We start from the raw sequence: 18,345 nt of genomic DNA, 5'->3' as shown, positions 1-18,345 counted from the left end.
TCTTGCTTTTTCATGATGTTAAGCAGATTTGCTTGCATCACTTTCAAGTGTCTAGAAGACACTACTTAGTAATAATGTGATGTAAAGGTCAAGTACAACTGTAAAGCATCAAAACTTATGTGTATGAAGTACCCTGTGAGCTGAATACAGAAATAGCAGTTGCAGCTCTTACCTGGACCTTCCGAACAAATGATGGAGTCACTCTTTTCTCAAAGTCATCTATTGGAGTGTATGAGTTCAGGATCTTAACTATCTGCTCAAATTACAAAAGACTATTTTAGTGTGTTGTATAAAGGGAGAAGACAAAAAGAGGAAAGCATTATTATGACATTCTTACTGATATTTAATTAAAGTTTCAGTAAAACATTTTACAGTAAAGAGAGAATTTTGACTTGTCATCTACTGAGCTGTTACATATATGATGATTGCTATGACTCATTTCCAGAGGTGTCAGCAGATCAAGGAGATGTAGAAAAAGCTGACTTGATTAAGGGAAACAATAAAAAAACCCCTGTGACATAGTAAAAAAATACATTGTGGAGCAGTTAAAATGCTCAAAACAATCAGGAATAAGGAATTAAAATTTCAGTTTAACAAATGATGATGTGGGATGCTGAAGAATGCTACTTTTATGAAATGAAAGTCAAATGGCTTTTTGCAACAAATTATTTTAGATAGCTAAGATTCTGCAATCAGTGCTGCCAGAAGAAAACAGATGGTTCATTACCTGCACAGTAGAAAGAGAAGTGCAGTGTTCACATATTTCCTTAGCATCATCATCTGTGATCTTTTTAACCTGAAGGAGCCAGGCTGCTTGAGACAGGGGCTCCAAAGTTTCTTTGGCATTGCTGCTTTGAAGATTCTTGTCCTTAAGCCATTCTTCCAAGTAGCTGATATTACATCTGGGTTAAACCATGAATAAAGAACAGAAATGTCAGGTTCCCCTTGAAGAGCAGGTTACTTTGAAGACTGCTAAGGAAGAGTCTTCTAATGTTGTGTTCAAATGAATATATTTTAAGTTAAAAACAATACCTGCAGGTCATAAAAACCAAGCAATTAATAGCTTATTGCACTATAAATTAAATCCTTGTTATACTTAAATTCTTTTTTTTTTTTCATTGTCTATTTTTAACGCTTGGCTAACAGAAAGTAAATTATTAGTTTAACTGTCGTTTCCAGAAAATTACTAACATATACTGGCATTGTCTACTGCACTGTATGGCATCAAAACATTTATTTGCAGCTGAGCATGTACAGGAAATAAGAACAATCTTTGCTGTTACAAAGCAGGGCCAGGCTTACAACAGATGATCAGCTTTCTTCTAATAATGTTCCTAGATGGGCCAAGATTTTACTGATTTTCCTTCACCTGAGCCTGCAGACTGACTCATGGAAAACAAATGCACTGTTTCTTCTGCAAAACAGTTAGGAGCATGTTTCCTTGCTGCTTGCAACAGGAGAGATGATGCTCAATCTACACCCTCCAAGGCTCTGTCCCAGTGCCTGTCTCATCACAGAGCATGAAACATGCAAGTCAGCTTTTGTATCCCTGCCAGCCCTGGGACACTGCACCTGTTCACTGTGGTAAGAAAGAATTAAAAATACTGTTGGTCACATCACGGATGAGCTAGCATGGAAAGAATCCTAACCATGTCTGACTTTAAGCTTCAGACTGTAATTTTCTCTGCCTTTTCCTCCACTAGTGTTTCCATGGAAAAAACAATTTATAGTTGTCACGTTGAGAAAGCTCAGACCAAAATACAGATTTGCTTTTCCAAAAGAAGTAGAAAAACCTGGCTACTTCCAGCAGAATGGTCACAGAATATCCAGTGACTTAGAGGTAAAGGACATTACATACAAGTGTTAAAAATTCATTCTCAGGCTTGTTGAAACTTTACTGGCTTTACCTTATCTGCATTCCTTTTCTACAGGAGCACATGTCCTTGCGGAGGAAGAGACTATTGAGGGTGACAGCTCCAATCAGAAAGAAAAGCTGCTTCACTGCCTGCTTTAGGAGCTCAGAGTCCAAGCCATTCTGACACATAGTGCTATAAAAATAGCTGAGCTGCTGCAAGATGGAGGTCATAGTGTAGGTATCCGTGTCATCTATGCTGGAAGAACGTTTACGGAACCCCGTAGGTTTCAAGCCAGAAATTCCTTGAAGACTTTCATATTCCAGCATGCCTGGTACTGAAATACAACAGAAAATAACTGATAAAATCAAAATTCCCAAGGCTCCTTTCAGTTACATTAATCATTGAACAAAACCTACTTTCAGGACATTTTAGAATTGATACAAGAAAAATAAGATACTGACAAAGGCTTCCAGAGCACACAATTTTTAAAAAGCCTTTTATTTTTGTATGATGTTGCTCAGATTCACAGCATTATCCTAGACTAGGAAGTTTTGAAGAAAAAGTCTGGGAATATACGATTCAGTGAACTTTGTATGTGTAGAAACACATATGCAGAAACACCTATGTACAAATATCAGGAGAAAAGAGTCTGTCCCACCCTCTGCCTCCCTGTATGAGCTTTCTTCATATGCTTCACAAGCTGCATTTAGGTGCTCTTGGATTGCTGCTGTCTTACCAATCATGTGCTGAATGTTGTTCTCCATTACAATAATGAATTGGTGATATATTTGAATGGCCAAATCACTGAGAATTTGTCTGTATTCTGAGAGATCAAAATGCTTCAAACAGTTCTTATTCTGACGTGGAGTGTTACACTTCATGAATTCCTACAAGTGAGTTGTAAATATAATTAGAAATCACATAATATGGTAATTATAAATTGTTACTGCAATGTGTTAGAGTTACTCATTCCATCTCTGGCTGAACACAGAATGGGTCAAAGCTAATTTCAATGGGTGCTTCCTGTACATAATTTTCCAGTTTATGCTGACATTTGCTCTGCTCCTAAAGTCAAAGGAAAGACATGCATAGATGTCAATGAACTTTGGAGCAACTCCTAGATCTCTTAAACAGAAAGCAAACCCTCCCTGCTCTCCTCTCATCGCCCTACCCACTCCCCCCACCAAAAAAAACCCACCCCAAAACATTAAAAAAAGCCAATAATGTAATTGTTTCAACTATGATGGCAAACAAAAACATTTACACTGTATTGTTGCAAAGGGATATTATGTTTGGACTTTTCATTAGCGAAGTTCTGACTTCAAAAGTCTACTCCGAATCCTAACCTGTGTGAGGTGTTTAATATTCATTAGAACGCAGATTAAAAGCAAATTCTGGATTTCCCTGCTGTTGCAACCCCAGTTAGAGAGTGTTGGTAATGAAGTTTAACAGTTTGTGTTCTGTGTGACCCCTCTGTGGCCACGAGAGGGAGCGTCTCCCACCCCAGCTCAGGCCACCCAAGTCTGTAAAACCTCTTAAAAACACAGTCAGTTTCCAGCTGAAAAGAATGGAAAGAAACTTGAATCTTAGGATGAGATTTAGCTTAAGCAAGCAAGTGAAATAGGGGAAAACCTGAACAGTTTGTTGTTTTGCTTCTTTCCAGAGGTTTTCTTCTATTTGGGTGGCAGTAAGTATTTGAATGTCCCTAATTATGAAATAGTAAAGCTGTTTTATATATACACATGGCCGGATAGCTGAAGTCCAGCTCAAGTTAAACTCATGTGGAAAGATTTAAATTAAGTAGCAGTTTCCATGTCATGGCTTTAACCTATTTTAGCACTTTGATGTTTCCTTCATTTCCCTTGATCTATTAATTCCATACTGTCTTATTATTTGTATAAGACACATAACACCACTGCAGAGCAAAGTAAATATATAAATATCTGTAAGGAACACTGGTGAGCTGGTGAATAGTTTTTAATTAGCACTACTTTAAATTTCAATTAAAATCTGTCAAAAGTAATAGAATTATTTTATTAAATCAATCCTACCTCTTCTCCGCTGTACTGCTTCAAACAGTTAAGAAAATAGTATGTGTTGGAAAGCCAAAAGGACAACATCTCAAAGTCTTCTGAATGTTCCTGAAAATGGTAAGTAAAGCAGTCTTACTATGGTATTGTCTCTGGAAGTTAATTCAATAATTAAACTTAGGACCATTACAGCATTGGTAGAACAGAGCCTATCTACACAGAGGGAGCACAGAGAATCTGAAAAGTGCTGATCAAATCCTGCTCTGTTTTCAGGCTAACACATGGCAAAGATCCCTCTTTTGTTTGGTAAATATTGCTTAAGTATTCTTAATAGACAGGCTAAATAATAAGCCTGAACAAACAGTTTTACAATTCCTGTGGATAGGTAGTGTGCTGGAAGGCCTCCTGCAAAGTGTGAACAACACCTGCATTCACAAATGAAACTCAACTACATAAAAACACAGTTCTATCTACCTCTTTTTTTATTAGCTGAGCAAACACAAGCTTCTCTAATGGATAAACTGTCCTATAAATTTGTTTGTGTACAAACTTATAGGCATTCTCTGTACAACATGTTCAACTGCATAAACCACAGTCCATTCCTAACTGTGCTTCCTCCCTGTGTCTGGTGTTTCGTTCCATTATAAATCCATTCACAGAGCTGAATTTGTTATGCATACAGCACAGCAATTTTTGTTTATAATTTAATTTTGTACACTGGCTGGCAATTTGATTTTAATCGTTTGGGTTCTAGTGCTGCAGTACAGATGACATATTGAATTACACCAGCAGCCAAGCAGTGTGAAAACCTCCTCAGAGTCCAGTACCAGTTTGCTGCCAGACATACCAGCCTTCATTTCTGTCCCTCTGACTTTGACCAGAGCTGAAAGCACAGGTGCACTTCACCTAATTAGCTACTGATTGTAAAATGTAAAATACTTTAAATTATTTTGTCAACATCATCTTCAGATAAAATAATTTATGTTAATGCATTCTGTGGATTCTGTGTTCAGCACAGAAGAACCTTACCTGGAGACTTTACAGGGATGCTGCTACAAACCTCAAAAGAGTGTCACTAATGATTATCATTCCCTTCTAGGAACATCAACAAGTGGAAGTGTTGGCATTCCCCAGGTTCCATGCATGCATCTTGTAAACCATGTGTTAATAATCAAAAAGCACATGGCTCCTACCTTAACAACCTGTTTGATGCCATCAATGGTTACATTCATGAAAGACTTCAGCATGTCAGCATCGTTCAGGTAGTCTGCATACCTCACACACATGAACAGGATGTGAGCTGGAAGGCCAGGTATCATATTAACTACAACTCCACGTGGCTTCAAATCTGCATAGAGGAGAATCATCTGGTTTATTATGTAAAAATCCAATTTTCAGTGTATCATTCCAAAAAAGACAAGCACCATGCTGTTCCTTTCTGCAGTGACCAGTCACTTGATAACTGATTTACTGGTAAATCTCTTGTTTCTGACAACTTCTGTAACAGTATTGCTCACATATGAGTATTAATGATATTTTCCTGAGAGGTAGGAGAGTATTGTAGCAAATTCTAAGGTCCAGCATGGGCTATGCCAGGCAGGACAACTTCAAAAAGCAAATTACATTTAACTACACATTGGATGCCCCACCAAATTCCAGCATTGCTTAGAACCACACCTTTGTTCAGAAAAATATTAACATTCAAAAGTGAGAAGGAGGTGAGAAGAAAAGGCAGGTGTTGTTAATTGAATAATGGTACAAATGCACATAGAAAATTTGTCAAATTCGCTATTAATTGTAAGGTAATGAGAAAAGTTGGTTTGGCAGCAAGACTGATCCTGTAAAGTAGCTCACATGAAGGATAAAATCATTCTACAAGAGAAACATGAAGTACAGTTCCTTTCAGTAAGGGAAGACATGGCAAGGACACACAGGGGAGTAACCATCACACATGGATAAAAGCACAGTGACTTACAGACTTAGTAGATGACCAGGAAGAAAGTAAATTGAAGTCCCTGGTGTGCTCTTGGGATTTATAGCTTTAGAGGTGGATAAATAGTAAGAAAGATAACGGAGTCAGCATTATGTAGAGACAGAGAAATTATTTTTACACAGATAAAGCACTTCTGTACTTGAAATATCTGGTACTGGAAAGAGAGCAGTACAAATTGTACTGGTGGTAAGAGAACAGGGAATAAGGCAACTTTGAATGTAAGTGAAAAATGGCGCCATGTAGTTTTTGTTATGGTGTTCTGAATATTATTGACGACTTATAAAATTCCAAGTTTTACTAAAATACCGAGGATAAGATTCTGAATGATCCTTTCTTCATCCTCTTTTTTGTACTCCATCATTCCAATGTACTCTTTGGGCACAGAGGGCACATGGGCTTCAGCTGTCAAACACAAAAGCACTGTTATTTCCAGGTTAATGGTTAAGCTAATGGTCATGTTAGAACAAACTATTGGAGAAAAGCAGTTTTCTCTGTAATAAAGAAAGTACACACTAATGTTCTCATCTTATGGCTCCAAGCACTATGAGTTAAGTAACATTTATATTATTCATGAATAGCTTCACTGGATTCACTGGGATTACTTGCAGCAATAAGAAAAAATAAACAGCAAAGTTACACCTCTACATTAGACAACTTTGCAATGTTTTTGAGAGCATCCTGTAGAGAAGAATTACTTTGTCTGTAAGAGCTTTGTACAGACTAACTTCACATCAGGAATCATCTGCCACTTGAAAGCTCACGGGAGGAGTTCCTTGTCAGATGCAGAACTAACACTGTTGGCTCAGAGAATTTGTGTGAGGGTGTGCATAAACTGCTGTTGGCAGGACTTTGTCCCTGTGCCTGCATCTTTATCATCTAGATAAAGATGTGCCTATGATTTATCTGGGGAAAAAACAAACAAAACAGGAAAGGACATTGATGTAAATTGTGTTGATGATTCCCCTAGCACATTTTCTGAGGTATTAGATTTCTAACTCCACCCCAAATTCCATCTAGTTAAAAATATATTTTTTCTTCAGACACAGCATTCACAGCTACTAAACAAAATAAATCACACAATAATATCTCACATTTTTCAATGGTCTTGGTCAGAGTTTTGATCTGATCTTCTAATTTTTTTATTATTCTGTCTTTCATGTCTAGCTTTTCTTCAAGATCCTGTAATAATAAAAGTCAGTGAGTTCAGAGTAAACACAATCAAAAAATGTTTATATTTGCTGGAAGAAACACCCTCATGTTTTTTTCTCCCTCAATTAATTGAAGAAACATCCTATCCATACCACAAAATCATAATTTCATTCTTTTTATCTGGCATTTCAGGTACAGTTTCTTAATGACAATTTCATTTCCTCACCATGTTTTCCACAGCAAGTCGAGTTGTCACTTGCTTTATCTTGCTTTGTAGTTCACCCTGGACTTCATCTTGCATCAAACCATTGCTCAGCCCCTCAGTTCCTTGGATTGTGTCCTTCAGACTCTCTTTTTCTTTTATGTCTACTTCATTCTGGGCCTCAGTAGTTCTAAAAACAGGTAAGAAGTCTTGTCTCTTAATCTTTTGTGAAAGCACAGTCAGATCATACTTGTCCATTAGTTATTAACTGTACAAAACACTCTAAGGCAAATCTTAAGTGGAATGTAATTTAAGAGTTTAAGTGACTCTGCTACTACAGCTTATAGCGACTACATAGTTTCTTAAAAAAAAAAAATTACAAAAATTACCGTCTTTGTGTCCTATCCCGTTCTAGCTCATAATGCAGCCGATTTGACATCTCTTCCATTGTTTTTCAATAATAAATGGCAGCAAAACCCAAAACAGAACAGAAACAACAAAATCAAAGGTATTTACTCTTCAGCACTAGTATTCAGTAAATATTTTATACATTCATGATTTTGTTTCATCTAATGAAATCAAATGACCTGCCAGCTAATGTAACAGAGAAATATGTGACTACTCTATACCACACAGAAAATTATATGGGATGAAGAATTGTGATACTACTAACTTCTTGCAGTTGGCCATAAAACTACTCATAAATTTTAAATCAGTTGCCTAGGAAGACACTGCAGTTAGAGACACTCCAAATTTCTCAGCAGAGTATGCTTTCCTAAATTGAGAAGAACTTTTCTCTGTCTCCCACTCTGAGTTTTGCAGCATTCTCTTAAGTCTACCTCACAGATTATGCCTTAAGTTCCAAATGATCTTTCCTTTTTACTGTTTCCAAAGGACATACTCTATTTCACATATTCTTAGCAGAGCCCTATGGAATACATTTGGAGACATCCAAACCACAGAACTGAATGACCTCAAAAAGATAAAAAAAGCACATATTTGCAAGTATCTTATTTTTTCAGAAGAGATATAACACATATTTTTCATTGCATTTCTTCCATTTTACTAATAAGAAAGTAAGTAATAAGGCAATTAAGTCCTCATGGAAGATTAGTTCCGCTTTTAGAGTTCAGTTCCAGGGAATTCATCAAGTTCACCAGAAATACCTGAAAGACTGAGGACCATAGTGGGACCATTACCTTTCAACTTTATTGTCTGCTCTTGAAGACGGTTTTCAAGATCTAATTTTTGATTTTCAAGTTCAGCAACTTGCTGCTTAAGATCTGGGATTACCTTTTAGAGAAAAAGGAGATTTGTGTATTTCAGCACGTTCCTTCTTTTCAAATGCCTGCAGTAGTTCCTAAGTCACCCCATGACCCTGGACTGCCAATAGTCCAAACCAGAGAGAGGCTCTGGGGAGGTTCTGCTGCCTGCTTGCCTGACTTGTGTAACTTTTCTGGAGGCACCTTCTGCTGGTCCTCTTAAAACTAAATACTGAGCTAATCAAATTGTTGGACTTTCCCACTACTACCATTGTTTTGTTCCAGTTTAAAGGAAATTACACTACGGCTTTAATTTCCCTAGTCCAATTAACAGGAAAAAAACCCCTCAACATTCCATAAAACAGTTACAAAAATAATATAATAAACTTTTCCTTTCATTTTCAATTTTTGTAACTCTGTTTTGAAAACATTTCTTCAATTATTTTTCAGAAAAATGATATGGCATGTGCTATCTTCTGGTACAACAGGAGTTCCTTGTGTCAGACAGTTTTGCACAGCACCAGGTGTCAGGCTCTGCAGCCCCACCTGTAGCTGGTTTTGGAATGTGCAGCTGCCCTCTGGGGGGGAGAGCCTCCGAACTCTGAGGAGGCTTCTGAGAAAAATCTTAAATCAGGGTCATGCAAATGAAAAGGCAAAAAGTCTCTGTGAGGCTGCCCCAGCAGGCTGGACACCCAGACAGTAAATTTGCCTGTCCTTACACACTACCCCAGCAGGCAGAGAAGGAGCCTCAGGGATGTGCCACCTTACATGGCCCCATTTGTTTGAGCCTTGAGATTTCAAAGACATGCCCACAATATTTTGAGAGCCACAAACACATCTGGGTTATACTTCTACACCTGGACCTTACCAGATTTTCTGAAGTTAGCCTGCTAACTTCAAGCCGAATGCCATCATTTATGTCATTTTCCTCTCGGAATAATTTTTGTAGATGATTAATATCTTGACTAAGATGTTCAACTTTAAAGTTCAAACCTTCAATCTCCTTCTCATATATTTCTTTCTGAGACTGGAAATGGCTTTCCAATACTCTGTTAAAACAAAAAGGAGAAGGAACATGGCAGATGTAGAACGACCTTGATTAAATGGGTCAAATTTAATACAAAGTGAAAACAAAAGTACTGTGATTAACACAGAGATATTCCATTACATCACCTGTGCATTAAAGGAGTTGAAAGTTATGCATGATATCTCAGAGGAAACACATTTTCCTGACTGACACATACACATTTATCTTACTAGCTTGGTAGAAGTTTATTCAACTGATTTTAAACTGCTCAGCTCATCATATAATGTAGTGTTTGTTCATTTCCTTAACAGAAGTTCAGCACTGTAAAATTTGTTACCCACTGATTTTTTGATTTATCTTCCAGGTCACAGCTTGGAGTTATGGAAACATTGAAGAACTGAACTAACCTTGTGGCTTTTTTCAAGCCCTCATAAGCAAACCACAGTTCCCCATCCTCATTTAGGTGTTCCAGATCCTCTGTAGAGAGTCTAGAATGCAAGGCAGAACCATTACTGTGCAGATGACCATAATGCATTCCTTAAGCTTTTCTGAAGATGCCTCAGAACAAAATTACCTGCTTCTTACATCTTCAAAATCATAACTTTCAAGGAGCTGCTTTGTAACTTCTGACATCTTTTCTGGAAGAAAACCCACAAAGTTTATGAAATTAATGCATATTTCATTATAAAGATCAAACCATCCTCTTCCTAAATCTAACAAGGTTCTTCCCTGGTACTCAGTAAATACATCTGATTTACCACAGGAATACCATGAGGGACTTGGTTCTACTTTGGGACATGTAGGAGCATCAGGTTGATGTACCACCACTACTATTTTTTCCTGAACTTTCAATGCAAAGTTACATCTTCCTGGTCTGAATCTGGGCAACTCCTAGAGTTGTACAAATGATTTATCATCTTGTGCTAGGTTACCACATTAAATGCTGCAAATAAAGGTTTGTTCTTTGACATTATTATCATTAAACAAAGTTCACAATAGTAGTGCTTGTTAAGTACATTTTTCCTAAGAGAACCCAACTCAGCGAGTTATTTAAGCATATTTGACATTATTGGACCTAGGACAAAGGACAGGATGAATGAAAACTAGATAATGTATTGTTTACACATTTTTGGGTCACTTGTTAAAGTCTTAAGTGAAGTTTAAATTTTAGGTGAAGTTTAAATCATTAATATTTATTTCTAAACACAAAGGGGAAATGTCTGAAATCACAGTTTTCTCAAAGGGGTACCCCAGATCTCAGTGTTCAGTGACCACTTTGTACACTGTATATATATGGATGAACGGAATTAAACCACTATGGGAGAAAGAGAACTGAAGCTCTGTCATAGCTGACATTGAAGAGATCAGTTTAAACTGGCCTGGCTCACACTGCACTAAGGAATTCTCTGCACTGCCTGGTATGTAGCTTACCCCTCAATTCTCTCTTCTGTGAGTGGGCCTGCTTTTCAACATCCAATTTCTGTGTCTGAAGAAGTTCAATTTCCTTTTGCAACTTGGGTATTTTCTGAATCAAACAGAAATCATATACTGAGACAAGGAGTGCATGACAAGAGCTGAGTATCAGTTAAATCATAATTAAGAACAAGTTAATATGGTGAAAAGCTTAAAATGTCTTGTGTTTAAAGCATCTGGTTTTCAGGCATGAGAGCGGAACAGTAATGTGAGGTACTGAAAAAAATAAGTTTGTGCCATGGAATTGACTCAGAGAACAAAAATGTGACATTACACTAATTTAAGGTTCAGTTTATAAACTACATGTATGGAAAATCCCCTGAGAAATGAACACCTTCTCAGGAAAAAGAAGGAAAACAGATCAATATATTTAAATGTATAAATATTAAAACAACTATTCTTGAAAATGTGCACTTATTACTGCAAGCACTAACTTGTATTGTCTACTACATGAAAACAATGCAATACAGTGATGCATTAAATACAGCTTATTAACTACAGCTTTATCTAAAAATGGACTGGAAAAAAAATTAGTGAAGATAATCTATAAACAAAACATGCACATTCTCCACTTGCTTTCTCTAGCAAAGACTCCAAAATGAAATGAGTCATGCTTTACCTCTGCTTGTTTTGTAAGCTGTCCCACTTCCATTTTCAAGCCATCCTGAGTGATAATTTCTTGCTGAATTTGTTGCTGTAGCTGAGTTTTTTCTTCTTTCAGAATCTTAATTTCTCCCTTGAGCAATTCAATCTCTTTTTCATAGTCCTGCTTCTGGTTTTGGAAATTTTTCTCAAGCATCCTAAAGAACACAACGAAAAGGTAATTTTATTCGCCTACATTCTAAGTGAAAAAGTGGGCTTTGTTTTAGTTTTAATTTGAAGGACATGCTTCCTTGAAGAACACTTAAATGAACCATAATTACTTGAAAATGCTATCCTACATCCTCAGAACCCACCCACATAATGGATGATAATGGGAAGAGAACATCCCTATATTTTCTTACAGTTTTAGTAAATTTAGTTTACCTTTACAGTTTCTTACACTTTACTGAATATTTCTGCTGGATTGGCTTCCAGCATCACACAGGTAATGAGCAAACCAGAAAAACTAGGAAAAGAACTCCTCTTAATATAGTCTAAAGGTATTGGCAGCTGAAATTAGACTGAGCTGGGGCACCACAGCCCTCAGGAGCAGTGACTGATTGCTCTCTTCACACTTCAGAGAAAAGCACTTCTCTAGTACTGGAGGTTCTCTGTCTTGGACTGGAAAAGTTATTGGGAAATAAACACTTGATCCCAGAAAAGCACGGTAAAAGCAGCAGCCATTTGCTGATTAATAACAGGATTTGTACTGTAAGTTAAATACCTAAGGGGGAAAAAAAGAGTTCTTTCCTTTACATTTTTAACCAAATGTCCTTTACAAACACTGCCTTTCCCTCACACTGAATCCTTCCATTCTGTCCTTTCATATTCACTTCTCAGGAGTTCTGACTGGTGTGGCTATCAGCTGCTCTACCACTCCTGACCAAATTCTGAGGACATCTCCAAAGAAACCATTACCATCAGATTGACTTTCAATTCTCAGAGACACAAGAAAAGACAAGAAATTGCAAAAGCAAGAGCAGCATATGACTCACCCACAAACAAGAATGTGCTTTTCCTAAACTCTGCATTAAGCACACTTCAGTACCAGCACTAATGCCCAATAAGATGGACATATTCATAAGTGATGCCAGCATAATACATATGCAGAAGGAGAAAGAAAGAGAAAAAATGAATGCTGTTTCAAAGAAATAAAAATCAGATTACATACATTCGCTGGTTTTCTTCTTTTTGTACATCATTGAAGAGTTGCTGTGTGAGGTCATCCATTTTCTCTGTCAAAAAATATTTTAATATTTCAAAGACCTTAATGCAATGTGTCAATTTATTAAAAAACGCATGACCACAATGAGAAGTTTTGGTTTAATAAGTAATCATTAACATATTCTGAAACTACTCTCTCAAGTGCCAAAAATTATCACAGTACATTTTACAAGTAATGCTATAGGAACAAAAAGATTCTGAAGCACCAAATTGTGCAATTATTCATCTAAAGTATACTTGATCTCATGTGCTGCCTGTGTCCTTTGAAATTAGATTCCTAAAAGTAGTGTATTAAAGGAAGCAAGGATGAGGTTACACTTTGAAGGAATACCTGTGTATGAAAAAGGACATGTAACAGGAGGAGAGCTTCTGCTACTGAAAGAACAAATTTTATTTAACTATTAAATAAAAAGAATTTGCACACCTGTGCTACACATTCTAAGCAAGAGAAGGACCAACTTTGAATATACTACAATTTCAGCATTTATATTGCTTTTATTAGAACAAAAGTAATTTACTTTTGCTGGTAAACCCCACTACAACACCTTTGAAACTCCTTTTAGTTACTGTACCTTTCATTTCCTCAGTTTTTTCTTGGAGTTTTATTTCTAAGGTCTCCTTCTGTTCTTGTAATTCTTTATTCTGATTCTCAAGTTTTAAGATTTTCTGTACAGGCAAAATTAGGCAAAATATACAAATTACAAAGAAGGAAGAAATATGTCATAGAAGATCTTATATTTAAAGAAGCATAAACAGTCTCTTCCTTCCCTGCTGCCTCCCCCCAAAAGATTATAGTTACTTAGAAACTCTCAAATCATGCATTTGATAAATCAAATAACTGAAAACATTATTTAAGAATAAAAGCACACAGATGGCAATTTTAATTTACCTGCTCACTGTCCTCTTTATATTTTTTCCCTTTCTCTTCATATGTTCTCTTTTGAGCAGTTAATTTTTCGAGTTCTGATTCAAGTTTCTGAATTGTATCCACGTCATTCATATGAGCTGAAGCCAGATTGGTCAATCGTTCCAGCAAACCATGATTTTCTCTACTCTACAATGAGCAGGACAGGATAAAAGGAAATAGAAAAATGCACTGAAACTGTTCCATGGAATTCTAAAGGGAGTACCTGACCTACTTCTGCTCTCCATCCCATATAGTTCATGATTATTTCAACCTAGGACTGTTTCTATCAACTAGATTAAAACTACCATTTTAAATACAATTTGGCTGGAATGGCTCTCAAAAATAAGCTGCAAAATAAACATAATTTTGAATTCCCCAAAGTTGCAAAACATGTTGCACCAGAGGAATATCTCACACATCCTTCATCCTAACACCAGAGACTGGACAGACTTAAGAAACAGTAAAACACCCAAAAAGATAATTGCAGACTCTTTTGATTTGCATAATTAACCCAAAAATACAAGGAAATCCTAGATGATTCTTTCTACCCTGGGTGTAGAAAGTTTATTATAAAGGACCATAACCCTTACACATTCTCCTGTTGTCTCAATCCAACATCTTTGACTAGAGCACATAGGATAAAAAACTTAGTACAAATCAGAAGCTGACTGCTTCACCTCACCTGTTCTTCTATCTTTCTCTGCAGCTGCTGAACCCTGTAGGAAAGCTGGATATTCAGTACAAAGCGCCGAATGTTCTGGAACCTGCGCCTGGCCAGCCACGCACGGGCATATTTCTGGAGGACCACAGCCTTCTGCTCTTCCCGCATCTTTAAAACAAAGTATTAGCATCCCTCGGTAATTAGCTCAATCCACATCAATTATAACAGTCTGTGAGCCTACACACACTGGTGAGGACAATGCAACTCATGGAAATATCAAAAATATTGAGATATCCAGACTGCAGACACATTTGAGCCACTCTAGTAACCACAGTAAATGGTCTGCATCCAGCATAAACCAGACAGAGATCTTGGTAAAAAAACAGAAAACAGAGCAGAAGATATGAGAACCAGACAAGCAAAAGGTAAAGTTTTGGGAATAACTGCCATTGTGGCAATTTTTCTACAAAGCATGAGTTGTTTCCAGTTACTGAAATAAGATGTTTGAAAGGCTGTACCTTGCGATACTTTTTTCTTGCTAGAAATCCTCTCGTGTAAGCTTGTATTGTTACAGCAGCCACATGGATGAGCTGGCAAAGTCTCCGGACGAGGTAACCCCGACAGTATTTCTGAATAATTATAGCTGCCCATGTTTCCTTCAGATTTCTTGCAGTTATAGCTTGCCTTCATTCAAAAGACAATAACATTTACTTAGGTCACATTGGATTTCTCATGCTTATTGCCTTGGTTGGTCAAATTACATACACACACAGAAGATATCAAAACTGGGCATCCATTATCAAAAATAGAGCTTGTTCTTCAACCAAAGTGAAAGAGAGGGAGATAGCCACAACTTTTATATGTGTCCACAAGCATTTGCTCTGATGGTCTCTTTAAGAAAACCTCCCAGCCTACACAGAGCCATCTTTCATTCTGCTTTGCGAATGCCTGGTGCACTTCCTTTGCAATAGTTTGTCCATACTAATCCGTACACCCCTGATTTCTTCTCTGGCTCTGAAGCTCAGCAGAAAGCTCAGCTGGGCCATCTATTACCAGCTAAGGTCTGAGCTCACAGGCAGACAGGCCTCTTGGGAATCTGGCAGACAACAGTGGAAGCCTGTTGGGGTACTTCTCTCATACCAGCTGAATAACCTGAACACATTCAAGTTTGCAATTACAATCAAGAGGGAATGGAAATACAACCTGAACTGCTCTTTCATAAAAACTACACTTGGGGCATTAGCTGTACCTCCTGTGGCCCAGGAGCCAGTTGCCTGTGGGGGTCCCAGTTTTGGTTTCTCTGGGTTTGGATTGAAGGCACTTGAGACAGTAATTCATGTTCGGACTCAGTTGTTCATTATTTCTTATCAGTAAAACAGTCTCATCACTGTGAGCTCAGCAGCTTTTCATTAGAAGGCACAAAATGGCTAACAATCTCTTGTTACAAGGTCTTTTAAGACTAAACTACCCACTTAAGAACTGACACCTAGATTACTTCCCCTTTTAACCCAATAACTGATCGCTAAGAGCCCGCAATGCGGACTTTTCTGCCCAATTACCAAATGCCACCCAAACCCATGGAGAAGAAGAAAGAAGAAACATGAAGAAGAAACCTAGGACGACACCCTGTGCCCTCCATCTTGCTTCCATCCACAACATATTAAAATCCCAAAACCTAAATTTCTCACCAAGTGATACACTTACACTACTCCCTATAATCTATTTCACACTTCTGTGGATTCTGGTCTATCTTGAAGTCTAGAAAACCTTCTCCATGAATGAGGGTCAAAGTCAGTGCTCCCCTGGGGGTCAGGGCACCCCAGAGCAGACAGAGAAATCTTCCCAGTGCCCTGGGTCTCCAGTCCCCTGCCCAGGCAGCGTACCTGACGGTGCGCTGCCCGCGGAAGTACTGCTGCACGGTGAGCGCCGCGCTCCTGAGGGCCAGGAACCGCCTGCGCTGCAGCCAGCCCCGCACGCGCGTCTGCAGCAGGACGCACGCCTGCCTCAGCTTGTCCGAGCGCAGCTTCTCCAAGTAAGCAACCTGGCCCGCTCTGAAAAAAATTTTTGTTCTCCCAAACTGATATTGGTTATGATCCTGAAAAGAGAAAACAGTAGGTAAATTAAGTTTCTAGTCTATTTTTGTTGACCAGATATTCTCCTCCTTTTATAAATTGTCACTTCAGGCAAGCTCTGCTTCAAGACGTCATCTTCCTAAATAAGAATATCCTCTCTGCCTGCTATGTAGATAGGAGTATGTAGGGGGGGGAACCCACTTAACAGGAAAGACACAGAGGACAACATCAAAAGTTGTACACTCATCATCTAAAATTAAAGGGAGGCTCTGGACTTATCATCAAGGCCTTAAAAGCAACCTCTTCACCTCCTCCTACAAGTCTGGTTCCATGGGCTCAGCAAGCCTTTTGATGCACTTTTCTAGCCTGGAACCAGTGAGCTGTGTGACCAAAAACTCGGGGTGAGGCTGCTTTTAAGCTCCAGCTCTCCCACCCTGGCCTGTGCCAGAGTCACTCAGCAAGTGTGCCTGTGTTTGGTGTCACACATCCCTGAATCTGAGCTCAGTCCTGGTGTGCTGGCTGGACCAGGACCAGCCTCACCAACACAGGCTCACCTAACAAAGAGAACGCGCAAAATAGCAAATTTCTGAGCAGCTCTTCAATAAGCTGCATTCCACCATCAAAATCCCTCTTGTGCTTGTAATACTTGACAAATGTATACCATTTACCCTTTACTGGTTTATAAATACAGGATCTCTTCCATTTTGCAAGTGACAATATCAAGCACAGAGTGGTTAAATTCTCTGTCTACAGCCACATCCTGACTATCACAAGGTTACTGACCCACAAGCCTGTGTACAGCACAGTGAATCAGGAAAAACAGTAATAATGTAAATATCTTCTCTGTTTGAGGAGAGATACTACCCTTGGCAAAAGAGACCTTTTATTACTAATAGGTGCTGTAATACATCTATTGGTTGAAGCAGACAAACTAACCTGGATCAGCCTCTGCAAAACAATCTTGCAAATCTGTTTCTTGTCATTTATGGAGAGTTCCTGCTGTGTCATAAGAATGCTGTAACGGCTGAAAAACTCAATGTAAGTCCACCTGCAAAATTAGAAGTTAACAAATTAATTTAATTAACAGACAACTAGGTGTTTTTTGGCATGGGGGGCTCACTGCTATCCCTACCTGGATGGGTAGCTCTGTGCACTAATCCGAATAGTTTCCAAAACACCACATGCTCGCAGCTGCTGGGCAACTCTCTTGGAGTCAAACCTAAAAAAAAGCAGTGTTATACTGCTACATTTCTGCTGGGTTTGGCATGCTGTAATAATTAGAATCATTCTACCAACTGGATTTGTATTTGTGCTCATAGGACACAAACCTCCCTGTTTCTTATATAGTGTCTTACTCTATATCACATATTAAACAGATAAATACATTAAAAATCTGGGTTTTCTGTTTCTTTCTCAAAACCAAAGAAAGACTGTATTTTATTTCTCTCATTAAAATTTCTATTTCCTTTCAGTATTAACTGTGACAGTTCATAGCTGTAAGTGGTAAAGAACAGTTCCACTCTCTACACAAAACATACACAGAAATAAACCCCCACAGCAACCCATTAGGAAGAAACACTCTAGATATTCTTTAGCCCATTCATTATGAACAAACCAGGTTTTTCTCATTAATACCTGGGTCAAAATTACAAAAACAAGGCATGGAAAAGCCCTTTCTTGTTCTGGACCAGAGCTGATATGCCCACAGAGCACATCACCAGTTTCAACTCAGTACTAGCCAAGAGACCCCTGTGGCTGGCAGATACCTACACTGTTCTTTCAAAAGCTCTTGGTGCACTCTTCTAGTCTAATTTTGACATATTTTTACATTATCCAAGCTATTTCTG

General features: G+C 38.1%; 1 protein-coding gene across 4 annotated transcripts in view; it reads right to left on the bottom strand.

The window, feature by feature from the left end:
• MYO5C (myosin VC) overlaps positions 1-18,345 on the bottom strand; it is a 33,772-nt gene that overhangs the window by 1,734 nt on the left and 13,693 nt on the right. For 3 of the 4 annotated variants that reach the window (XM_064388430.1, XM_064388429.1, XM_064388431.1), the window contains exons 17-40: positions 17,631-17,717; positions 17,435-17,546; positions 16,310-16,521; positions 14,945-15,110; positions 14,448-14,594; positions 13,748-13,912; positions 13,431-13,524; positions 12,806-12,869; positions 11,612-11,792; positions 10,951-11,044; positions 10,094-10,157; positions 9,927-10,007; positions 9,361-9,541; positions 8,430-8,523; positions 7,620-7,671; positions 7,255-7,420; positions 6,971-7,058; positions 6,186-6,281; positions 5,080-5,234; positions 3,908-3,997; positions 2,593-2,743; positions 1,908-2,190; positions 728-902; positions 173-253 (exon numbers count right to left, since the gene is read on the bottom strand). In XM_064388430.1, the coding sequence (XP_064244500.1) occupies positions 173-253; positions 728-902; positions 1,908-2,190; positions 2,593-2,743; positions 3,908-3,997; positions 5,080-5,234; positions 6,186-6,281; positions 6,971-7,058; positions 7,255-7,420; positions 7,620-7,671; positions 8,430-8,523; positions 9,361-9,541; positions 9,927-10,007; positions 10,094-10,157; positions 10,951-11,044; positions 11,612-11,792; positions 12,806-12,869; positions 13,431-13,524; positions 13,748-13,912; positions 14,448-14,594; positions 14,945-15,110; positions 16,310-16,521; positions 17,435-17,546; positions 17,631-17,717 (3,079 nt within the window). Of the gene's footprint in view, positions 1-172; positions 254-727; positions 903-1,907; positions 2,191-2,592; positions 2,744-3,907; positions 3,998-5,079; positions 5,235-5,861; positions 5,926-6,185; positions 6,282-6,970; positions 7,059-7,254; positions 7,421-7,619; positions 7,672-8,429; positions 8,524-9,360; positions 9,542-9,926; positions 10,008-10,093; positions 10,158-10,950; positions 11,045-11,611; positions 11,793-12,805; positions 12,870-13,430; positions 13,525-13,747; positions 13,913-14,447; positions 14,595-14,944; positions 15,111-16,309; positions 16,522-17,434; positions 17,547-17,630; positions 17,718-18,345 lie in introns of those variants that run through there. The other variant, XR_010347398.1, reaches the window with a different exon arrangement.

The sequence above is a fragment of the Passer domesticus genome, chromosome 14 (assembly GCF_036417665.1).
Source record: "Passer domesticus isolate bPasDom1 chromosome 14, bPasDom1.hap1, whole genome shotgun sequence".
In the NCBI taxonomy this organism is placed as follows: Eukaryota; Metazoa; Chordata; class Aves; order Passeriformes; family Passeridae; genus Passer; species Passer domesticus.
The sequence above is the reverse complement of the archived record's forward strand: the minus strand, read 5'-3'. Positions and strand labels throughout refer to the sequence as shown.